Raw genomic sequence first — 12,202 nt, forward strand, 5'->3', positions numbered from 1 at the left:
AGGAGGAAGTGGTAAGGAAGAGCAGTGAGCAATTCCCTGCAGCTGGGGGAAGGATGCTCCCATTTTCTGACCTCATCTGTTGTTTAGGAAGTTTTGCTGCCTTCCAGGCGCTCAGCTGTGGGACGTTGAGGAAAGCCTGCTGAGGCTGGTCTGGCCCTCAGACTGTGACCCCTTGGAGCTTCATATGCTCCACACTACCCCTGGCACTTGGCTGGAGTCTATGTGGAAAAGCTGCAAGGGGTCATATTCTTGGATGGAGACTGGATACAGGTCTGGGCAACCTGCTGTAGCTTTGAGCACCTGGCAATCTGCAGAGATTCCTTCCAATCTTCAGCTGTTTTGTGGTTCTGTTAATAGGAGTTATTTTTGTTCAGTTTTCAGAGCCTATAACATTCTTTGTAGCCAAACAGCAAAAATGGCAGATATGCTTTGGAAATTTTAGCTTTTTTCAGTTTAGACATTTCTGAATGGGATATGATTCTTCTACATTAATAGGGTAGCAAGGACTTACATGTTGTTGCTTTTTCGGAAATATTTCTGGTAATTTGCAGGGCTTCATTTTTTCTCTCAGATCATACATGATGCAAAACCCTGGTAATTGTTGCAACTAATTATTCAGATATCCTGAAATTGTTGAACTGGGAGGTTTATTATTCAGTATCTATCTATAAGAATAGAATCATGGCAGTTGCCTCTCCTTCATCCACTGATTATTAGTCTAGCCAGAATTCAGACTCTGAAATTTTTAACTGAATTTTATTTAAATGAAATAGAGACTTAAAATGTGCTTCAAATCATTGTTCATCTGTGTTGAAATTACAAAAGCAAAGCCATTCTGAACTAATGCAGAATGTCATGACCTTTTCACCTATATTAGCCTCATTTGAAAACATACATATTAATTCTTCTGATTGAAAACATCCTTGTAAAGAATACTGTCCTAAAACTGCTTTTACAGTGTTTTGCAGCATGATTTAGTAACAGCTTGACACTTACCAAGTTAATTAAACTCTCATGAACCTGCCATTTAATTTGAAGTCCAACTCCTGGCACTGTGCAGAACAGCCCCAAGTATCGCCCCACATTCCTGGTACCTCATTAGCTATCTCAGCTTTATAAAAACAACAGGGTCTTTTCCATGAAGGACAATCAGTGAAACAGAAATATAGGGTCATTCTTTATTTTATTTTCAATTATGAAAACCATGTGAAAAACAGTGAGAGGCTAATATCTAAAACAAATAGACAGAGAGTCTCGAAGGAGGAGGCAAAACAGGTACATCAAAAGGGCAATGGAGATTTCTAAAACCCATCACCACCACCACCAAAACTGCATTTTGAATCAAATGCAGAACTAGTAAAGGTATATGAGTTTATTTTCATTGCATTTGTTACATTTCTGAGGAGGCAGTTTTCCGGACATACTGGAGTTTGCAAAAGCTTGCATTTAAGAAGGTAACAAAGTAAAGCTCTGGTACAGTTTAGGTGAGACTTTATGAAGTCTTATACTAAGATAGCAATACATACAGAACTGAAAGAGGGAAAATTATCAACATCTGAAAATACACCTGATTAATATTGGTAGCCAAATATAGTATTTAATATTAAAGATTCGAATCTACCTTCAGTTTCTTATGATTAGGAAAAACACCCAGTACTTCAGCAGTTCTTCATCTTAATTCCTGAGCAGGTCATGAACATACACGTATTTTAAAAGCTGATATGAGTTATATACATAATGGATTTTAAGAGAATGTAATAGGACGTTAAATGTATAAGCTGATATTGGTATTTATGTTTAATTTTCCTATGGAAATGATAGATGGGTTGTTTCAAAAAATTCTCAATGGAAAGCACTAGAAAGAGTGATTAAATGAATGTGAAATTCATAGGAGACTCTTATTGTAAAGGACAATATTGAGGAACTTAAAGGACTTCTTTTTCAACAAGCTTTTGTGAATTATGAGAGTGTCAAAGATTGAGCAAACCCTCCAAGGTGGAATGTCTTGGGTTTTCTTTATTTTGTGCAATTAAACACCTCAATAAGAAATTATCAGCTAGTTTATGCTAGTTTTGTACTACAATTTACATATCCTCAGCAAATTATGGTCTCAGAAAAACTGATGTGAGACTGTGATTTTTGAATGCATGCAAAGAAAAAATGCAAAGCATAACAATTGTAAATACTGCATGCTTTGGCACTTGGATCAGTAACTTTCTTGTATACCTTTTTAACAGTGTTGGAAAACTTTATCCTTAATTTTTTTGTTGGTCAGTCATAAGCCAAAGTATTGCTCATTCATTTAGCTTTTCTCATATTTTAGCTTGGTAGCTGAGTGGAATATGAGCTTGAAATTAAAAATGTAAATGTTCTGCCAAATGCATAGTGCCTGGGAAAGATTATAGAGGTAAATATCCTGTGCCTTCTGAAAAGCAAGTTGCCATGTGACAATTCAGAAATTTATTTAACCTGAAAAATAATCAAAACTTGTTATTTTAAAAAACGTATTTTAGAGAAAATAAAATCTGATTTTATCTTTCCTAAATTACTAGAAACTGAAATACCAAAACATTTTTTCCCGTAGGCTAGGGTTTACTTTTAGCATTTGTGCCTTATAGAATTTTCTAAAAGGTTTTTAATTTTATAACTAGAATTCTTTGCAGCATCTTGCCACATTACAGTTTGGCAGTTTCCAAACACATGCAAAAATATATTTATGTAATAAGTTGCATATGAATTAAGATTTCTAAAATTGCACCATCTCTTGAAATTATTGAATAAATTTGGATTTTCAGTGGCTTTAATGGAAGGGAAGTAAGTAGTAAAAACGGCAGTGTAAGAGCAGCAGTACTTCTCAGAGTCTTAGTTACTCAAGATTTACACATAAAATGATATTTATTTTGTGTTTATAGTGTTTAATTCAATTCCATGTTGAACTAGTCTCAGGAAGCAAGAACTGGCAACATAGTTTACAGTACCCAATGAAATTTTGTTGTGCTGAGTACTCTACTGCTTTTTATATTAGCACATTAATACTAAAAGCAGTGATTCAGCTAAGTGAAGATCTTTCAGCAATTCAAGAACTTTTGAAGTAACGGGATAGACAGACTTGTTTCAGAAGAGTGGTGCCTTTATTGAATATGTCACAGACAGTACTGAAAGTATCACTGAATTATATAGTTATAATTCAGTGTCAGAAAAGGGATGATATCACTACTACTTCAAAGCTAACAAGGTCATATGACGTATAATGAATTAAATAAATAATGTGTTGTACAACACCATAGTTTCCCTGAGTTTATTAACTGGATATCCCATGTTTTTTCTTAGAATTCTAACCTTATCCATCAGAAGGTGTCTCCTCCTGCAGAACAACAAGGATCTCCAATCTTATCATTCATTACCCTGGAGCAGTTCAATGCCATTCGCCTTGTGCAGAGCGTCCATCAGTCACTTGCTTCTTTAAGTAAAGTCATCAGAGGCACCTCGCTGCTGAGTTCTGAAGTACAAAAACTAGCAAGTGCTCTGTTAAACCAGAAGGTAAGTAATTTTGTAATGAATATACGTTATAATAAGCATTGAAAAAACCCAAGGAAACTGAACTAATAGTTATTTTCATGTTCTAATTTTTTTTATTGATAAAGACTCTAAAATGGAGTTCTTTTAAATATAGAAACTCTAAAACAAAACCCGTTTTTTCTGTAAAATTTTTCAGCAGTATTTGCAGAATCTTCTGAATGTATTACTCTCCTATCAGGATTTCTCCAAAAGACAAATCCAATAAGTTTAGAAGTTGTGGAATACTATTTAAATTTCAAATAGCAAGTCATGCTAGATAAGTCAAATGCATTAGCCAGTAGAATATGTAAATCTGTCCCCTTACTTAGTTTTTATATTTTCTTAAAATTTAAATTGTAATAATAGTTCTCTTTGCATTTATTCAGTATGGAGTATTGCCATACCTTGCCAGAAAAACTGTGCCTATCATACCAATTTATCATCTCACCTTATATTATTGAGATACAAGAAATCAGTCAGAATTATATGTACTTTCTCCATCTTTTTTGGTATTACACCGGGCATGTTTATAAACTGATACAATTAGTGACAGCAAATATACATGCTCTATCATTAATATCTAGATAATTGAGTTAAAAGATAGTCAAACATTGATGTGACATGAAGCTCTGGTTTCATTTTGCCTCCAGCCACTGATAAATTCTGTCAATGCAAATGCATAGATAATGAGATTGCTTCTGCAACGAACAATAATTCCTATTAACATCCTGTTTATCTTCATGTGACAAACAAGTATTGTTGAAAAGATTGTTATGCATTTATTGATAAATCAAATTCTAATCAAAACAATAATTAAATTTGTTGTCATTTCAGATTCACAAGACAGCATTTGTTAGCAAAATTGCTGTACAGTCAGACTAAATTAAGTTTTCTTGTTAGCAATCTCATTGCCTTTTAAAACATGTTTTGACTATGTGGTAGAAACTGACACTAAGTCCAAGTCATAGTGAATGGAAGGGATACATGTAATGGCCATTCTTTAGCTCTTACAGTTATATTTATTGTTACTGAGCAAGAGAGCATGGCTTGCTTGTGTGCTTTAGCTGCACTCTTCTGTGGGAATTGGCAGGAGCTGTGAAGCTGATCACTGCCTCAAAAAGTTTCTTCAAAATTCTGTGCATTTTAACCTCTCACAAGCATCGGTTCAGTGCTTCCTGATGTATTGACCAGTGCTTCTGTCATTTCATCTGCTTACTAACCCACTTTCCTTGACATGGATCACTTCATTGGATTGTGACCATATAGCAATTTTTTCAGCAGCCTTCCAGAGAGGCTAATGCCACATTCTTGGCATGGCAGCTAAACCTCACTCAATTTGTCATCCTAAAATGATTTTCTTCATGTGTTTTCTATACGCTCTTCTTGTTTAGCGTTTTCATGTTTTATGTAGCAAAGGATTATTTTTCAAAAGCTGTATTTTAAACCCACTAGGATTGTAGCTCTTTTAAGATTATAACACTTGAAGAAACTGCTGGATTATGAATAGGAATGTAAAATTCAATAAATGTATGACATGTAAAAGTTTGGCCATGTGCTGTATTTGTGTAAAATTCTTATGTTAGCCCCATACTATCCACTGTGAAGAAAATTACCTCCACCCCACCCAAAAAGAGCATAAGCACATCTGAGATACACTTGCATAATAACAATTAGCTAAGCAATTTCTTTAGACTTAAAGTAATTTAGATTGATATATTAACAGCATTAGGCAAATGCCTTGTAAGTGATAGATTGATGAGCTGCTTGTAAATGCACATCTAGTAGAAGAGGCTGCAAAAATGCAAGGTCTCAAATAAAAAATAATTTTCAAAAAATCCAGTTAGGAAAAACCCCATGCAGTTAACTGTCCTTTATTAATTGTTTTGTATGTATTCTAGTTTATTGAATTAATTTTTAATTAGTATCTTGAATCTCGTTACGTTTTGGTTTTTATCTATAAAAGGTAAATACAGTCTATTTACTTTGGAAGATACCTTTTTTTGCAAACTTCTGGGATCGGATTTTGAATACCTGTTCAGTACATATTCTATTAGAATGGGAACTTCCTGGAAAATGCAGCTGTAAATATTAAACAGTATAAACTGTTGATTCTGCTTGGCATCTTCAGTAGTGTACAATATTCCACAGGTACTGATTTACATTAATTCTCTTTCTCATAAGTAGGGGAATCTTGCAGTCACTTTCAGTGTGCTTTAGATTCCTGTGGAGTAGGTAAAATTAGTGTTTCTATCCTTATCTTATAAGGAGGAAGTTTAAGAGATGCCCTTTTAAGCCTTTCTTTTTGAAATCAATGAAAAATTTATATTGGGAAGTCTTGCAGGCCTTTTTTTCTCTGGTGTTGCTCTACAAAAGCTGTAAGGTGATGAGAAAATAATCATGCAGAGGAATTAACCAGATTGTCTTCATCACAGAGCCACACAACTGCATTTTAAAGTCTGAGGAGGCTACAGCAGAGGAGTGGGAAACTGGCTGCAGTTGAAAGATAACATTGTGACTTCCCAAGGCATAATGCTCGTAGGCTTTTTGGAAATATTTATGGAAACAACTGATTCCTTATTGAATAGCAGAGGTTCTTGCAAGCTCTCCATTAACACTGTGGCTGGGTCACACAAAGAATTAGCAGGGATCCAACCTTGCTGTTTGAGGTTGTATGTTCTTGATCATTATATTACTGGTGCTGTCTTTTTTTTGTAGATATATTTGATCTCCAGGTTATTTATTTTTATTCAAGTTCCCAACTTAAAATGAAATGACAGTGGATTTGATAGTTTCAGTGTATATATTTTTATTTCAGTGTCCTGCCACATGGCAAAGCAAGTGGGAAGGTCCAGAAGATCCTTTGCAATATCTTAGAAGTCTTGTAGCTCGAGCACTTGCTATACAGGTAATTTTAAAGAGTCATTTTTTACTCACTGTGCTGGTATTCAGTGACACTGTATATTTTGTAAATTCCACTACAGTAGACCTTTACAAACACAGGTCCAAAAGAATTTTAGATGTGTGAAAAGGTATATAAAAATCTAAAGATCAATAATTTATCTAAATTAATTAGTATTTAAGGAAACAGATTCCTTATCTTTGTTGGATACATACAGAGAAAACTGTGAGAACCTGAAAGAGAGGAGGACTACTTTAGAAAGGACAGATCTTTGTTGCCTCCAGGCAATAAGTAGAAAGCTGTTGGTTTTGATCGTGATTAACACATCTTGTCCAATGGGAGACCAAGATTTTTGTCAACATTTATGTTGACTGTCAGATTCAGAAGAAAGATTTGAGTGCCATGTGTCTTCTAGGCATTTTTTTTTTTAAAGAAACTGTCAAATAAATGTCTCTGAAGTATTAATAATATTCTTGTTATGCAAACAGTTTCTTTTGGCTAATACTTATTTTTTCATTAACCTTTCCTTCTAAAAAAGTTTAAAGTACAAAACAGGAAAAAATATAAATATGTATAGCAACAAGTTAATGCATGTTCAGATGTTAATTTGTCATATAACTGGAGTTGAACTTTGTCCCATCTCTCTTTTTTCTGATTGTTACAGCCTTTAGTATTAAAAAGACATAATTTGTGGCGATTCAGTGTGTTTGTAAGCTTCAAGAGTACATTAATGTTTGCAACTTCGACTTTCATTTGGTTGTGACCAAACTGCATGCAATTTTCCTTAAAAATATGATTTATTTTTAGTGGAAGTCTGAGATTAAAGATTGAGCTTCTGTGTGGAGTGCACCTCCCATACAAAATATGCAGAGGTAACAGGATGAAATTAGTGTTAATAGTAAGAGGTGATTTTCAACCACACATATTCCAGAAGCTTTTATTTCCATATAATACTTCAGTCAGCTATTGACTAATGTGTTGCATTATATTTGCTGCATTACCATGATAGTAATCTTCCTTTCTCATTTCTCGAACTACTGACAAAATAGTACATTTGGATTAGTCATTTTTATGAAAGTTATGAAGGACTCATTTACAGTTTTTAACAGTTATTTATTGTAAGAGAGAGAAAGATTATTAAGCCACAGCTTTGCAGTAGATACTTGATTGTATCCATAAGCAGTACATGATATTAAATTTTTATTAGTGATAATAGCTACTGGTTGTCTCATTTTATTTCTTTAATGTCAAATATGTAATATAGTTGTGTTTGGAGCAATTCTTAATAATAAAATATCAGTCTGTTTTGCATCTCAAGCTTCTAGTCAAATCACATCCAAAATACAGTGTGTGTATTTCTATATTGTACATTATTATAAAATGTTGATTATTTCTAGTTAGGCATTTCAGTTGAATCATCTTTTTGCTTAAATGTGATTCCAAATCCTGACTGTGCCCATTACACCTTTCTGATTAGTCTTGATCACTTTTTAATTATCTTTTCATTATTGATTTTATAAATGTAATTAATCAGTAGTTAATTCTAGGTGAGTATTCAGAAATTCAATAAGGGCTTCAATAAAGATATCTCACAACTCTGAAAATTATCTTCTGATTTATATTTCAATAAATGCCATATTTTGGATTAGTTTTATATGACCAGCTTTATAAGCTTTTTTTTTTAGTTACTCTTATGTCCCTCTGTTACATTAACTGTAAGATATTGACTTACACTGTACTGTTTGACAAAGGTTTAACTTAGGGATTTTTAAGACAAAATAGGAGACACTGAAAGATCAAAGTTGTACTAAAGGATTACATTTACTAAGGATGGAGTAAGTCTCTGCCTATGCTATTAGTTAAAGGCTGCCTTGTCAAGTCGTTTGCTGCCAGTGCAGGAAAGAATAAAAGCAACTACAGCAAGCATTTAATGGGGATGGGGAGGAACACAAAATATAGGCCAGATGGTAAAATATTTATAGCAGAATTTATAGAAGTGTAAAGATGTTCTGAGAGCATTACACAACAACAGGCAGAAAAACAGCAGGTGTTGCATTTTTTTTAGGTCTGAATTTACTCAGTAAAAAGCAAATTTAAAAAACAAAAAAAAAAAAAAAAAACTAACCAAAAAAACCCCTGCCTAATGAAAGTGTGAAGAAATTTGTGTATGTAAAATGCAGTAGAGCCATATGTTGCTGTGTACTATGTTATGGTGACAGACCTGATGTAAATAGGTGATTTCTTTCCAGGTGAAAGTTCTGATATTTGGATGGTAGCTTTTGCTTTAAATTGAAGCAAAAGTTATGCATTGAACATTCTTCTAAGATGGAGTTCTGAATACTTTCAATTAGCAGTGCTGACATTGAACTTTATAATACTGTGCTTCAACTTGTCTGTCTATAGTGATATATTTGCTACCAACATTAAGATATGAAATGTATGAATCATCAGTGGTCATTGTATAAGTTTTAATTCTTGGTCCTTTTACTGTCAGTTTCCTCATGATGGCACCCTAAATGTTTTCTGTGGTTTCCCTCTCCTGTGGTTCATGGTCATAGCTCAGCAATAAGGCACATCAGCCTATAATGGTATTAAATGCATCCCAGTCTCTAGATAAGTGTCTTCTCATGGCTGTGGATACCAGCAAGAGAGAAGGAGAGAGAGCAGACTCAGAACTGCAGCTACCAAGAGGCAAAACAGCAGCCCAGGCAAATGTCAGCTGAATAGCAACCTTAAAAATTGTTTCAGGTCAACAAATTGGAAATTGATTTTTGTTTCCACTAGAACGAAATAAAGGGCTTAAATTCTCCTTTTCAAAAAGGAATCCCAAACTCTTCTTGTTCCAAGAAGACCTTATATTTCATTCTTTTGGACTCAGCTGGTTTTATGTCATTTACAAAAACAGTTCTTCCTTTGAATGACTGTTGAGTTAGAAAGCTGCTAGAAGACTTGCAGTGTACATTCTGACCTCAGAATCATAAGCACCAGTTTCAGAATTCTAATCAGGGACATGTTTATGAATACTGAAAGTTTTTAGTTGCATAATTTATGAAAGGTTTTGTTGAAATTGTGCATTCGTCTAAAAAGTACTCCTAGTATATAAAGAAGTTAAATTTGATATTTTTTTCAAGAGACTTATGTTTTTCTGAGATGTTCTCTTGTCCCTTTCCATCCTGAGTAAAATCTAACATGGTAATATTTAACTTCAATACCAGTTTGATCACCTAGTATAAGATTTTTACTATTTTAATGGTTTTTTTACTGTTTAAGGAAGAATGACTTTGTTCCTGTTTTGGAACCCTATTCTTCCGTTTCAACAATTAGGTCTCCAGAAAGGTGGATTGGATGCTCAAGGTAAATGAGGTTTGAACTCTTGGAAATTGCCTGCTGAATGTACTATAAAACCTTCTGGGAATAGGAACCCCAGGATTTCTCCTTCACACCCCAGGCATCTGGGCTGAGATATTAAATATTCATTCGCTGATAACAGGCAGCAAGGCTGCGCTTAGAAAACCAAGGGAATCAAATCCTCTCAATTTTCACCAGGTTAAAGAACTCACATAATAAATCTTGTACAAATCCAGAATAGCCATGCTCAGTCCTGCTATTCATTCACTTGGGCACTCCATAATAAGGCCTATCCCAGTCCAAGTAATCACACATAGTTTTCAGAGTGTTTTCTAATACAGTGCCTTAGCAGAGTTTGCAGCAGGGACAATAGCTTAATGGTTTGTGTTGTACAGTTTTAGGAGAGGCTGATTCAGATAGATTAGTTTGGCTGGTTCCCCACCTTGTCATTGTTCCTCTCATGACTCTCTATTTGAAGAGCTGTTACCTAGGTATCTGTACAGTGCAGAATGCTCCAGATTCAGTATTCTAATATTGAAGCACAAAAATTCATAAAAGTGTTGTGTTTTAAATCTACCCATTCCATTATTTTAGCTCAAATTTCCACATTATTCTGAAGAATTAGCATTTTTCTGCTGTTTTTCTTAGCTTCTCCTCTTTAGCTGTCATGAATATCAAAACAAAAATAAAACTGCAGCCAAACATCATCTGCTAAGGAACTGATCTTCAATTGGTTCCCTCAGTTCTCATCATGTTGCAAAATTATTTTACTTTGTTCCAAATTTATCAGCCAGGATATGTCTTTTAAGACCTTATATCTAATTAATAACTGCTTGGTAAAAACTGGAAATTTGCAAGTACTACTAAAAAAATGTTTTGTTTGTCTCTGACAGGCAAATTTGAAGTTCTTAGCAGCTGTTTTATCATGTCCTTTCTAATCACTGTCTCACTTAGATTGCATTGATTAAGTAATGGCTGATATAGAGCAGTAGTGCTTTGTAAAATTGCACCATCCAAACAAGGGACCAAACAGAATGTGAGATAAAAGGTTTGGACATGGATGGGTAATAGGAGTTGTCCATTGAAATAAGATCTAATATCCAAGGAAATTAAAGCAAAAGCTGAAGCATTTTTTGTACTCTTACAGAAAGCTGTGTTCATGCATTGATGCAATTTCCCCTCCAGGCCCTTCACCATATTTGCAGCCCTCCTTGGGACACTCTCTAATAACATAATATTTTTCATATATTGTGATGCCCAAGATTAAATATAACTTTTTTTTTTTTTTTTTTTTTTGTAGTGAAATGTTTTCCTCCAAAATACAGTAGGTTTTAAATCTGCAAACTATGCTATTTCAAAGGTAAATAATTTCAGTTGCCAATGAACTATACTTATCTCAAGTTTTGGAAAAACATGCCTTTTGCACAAGAAAGAGTTGCACAAAAAACTGGAAAAACAGTTTTTAAAAAGCAGCATTGGAAAAGGGAAGATATCACTCCCTGCATTTCCTTTCATTTCCCCAGCTCACATTTCATTGTGAGCTGTTGAAGCTTATTCCCAGTGAGTGTTTGGTGCTCTGTTAAACTGAGGCATCCACAAGTTATGGGCATTTCAATAAATATCAGGCTTAACTGTTGAGAAAAGTAATTTGTTTCAACAGAATTCAGCGGCTGTTCATTAAAGTCTTGAAATTCTAGGCATGTTTTGTGAGAATGGCTGTTCTGTTGAAATTATGAAATACTACCTTGTAACTAGAAGTTTGAGCAGTACCCCTTATCATACTGCTAAGCAATTATTCAGCTCTTTGATTATAAAATATTTATTGCAGGAGATAATTACTCATAAAATGACTTTTTGTAAGTGTTGAATAAAGGAGGACAAACCCAGGTCATTTTCTCTACAGATATTATGTATGAAATTACAATCTTTTAAAGAAAATTATCTTTATTTCCTAACCTAGGTTTAAATTAAAAAACCTAGATTTAGTATTCTGTATTTCTTCTATGAATGCAAGATAGTATTTATATACTTAGTAAATTACAAAAAGCTGTGCTATATATTGTAGAAGATGCAAAGCTGTAGTAGATATCCTTCATTTAAACTAAAATAGTAATGATCACTTATTGATTTTTCTCTTTAAGCTACAAGATACATTTTCACAATACAGGAAGAAAGCTGAAAAGATGCAATGATAAAATATTAATCAATTTTATGCATTTAATCTGTCAAAATTAAAAGTGTAGATTGCTCTGTTTCTAATAACTTGTTTTTCACTGTATCTCTTTATTATGGACAGAGCTGTCTGCAAAAGAGAAAGCAGAGTAAAATAGATAGTCTTGTCTGACAAAAGCTCAAGCAAAAAAGGTTAATTTTAGTACAAGTGGTAGAAAACGATGT

The 12,202-nt window shown here is 33.8% G+C and overlaps 1 protein-coding gene across 2 annotated transcripts in view; it reads left to right on the forward strand.

The window, feature by feature from the left end:
* DYNC2H1 (dynein cytoplasmic 2 heavy chain 1) overlaps nt 1-12,202 on the forward strand; it is a 148,061-nt gene that overhangs the window by 116,051 nt on the left and 19,808 nt on the right. For both annotated transcript variants that reach the window (XM_054271485.1, XM_054271486.1), the window contains exons 84-85: nt 3,331-3,540; nt 6,374-6,463. In XM_054271485.1, the coding sequence (XP_054127460.1) occupies nt 3,331-3,540; nt 6,374-6,463 (300 nt within the window). The remainder of the gene's footprint in view (nt 1-3,330; nt 3,541-6,373; nt 6,464-12,202) is intronic.

This window comes from Melozone crissalis, unplaced genomic scaffold, assembly GCF_028551555.1.
Source record: "Melozone crissalis strain CALT ecotype California unplaced genomic scaffold, PUWL_Pcris_2 ptg000013l_1, whole genome shotgun sequence".
In the NCBI taxonomy this organism is placed as follows: Eukaryota; Metazoa; Chordata; class Aves; order Passeriformes; family Passerellidae; genus Melozone; species Melozone crissalis.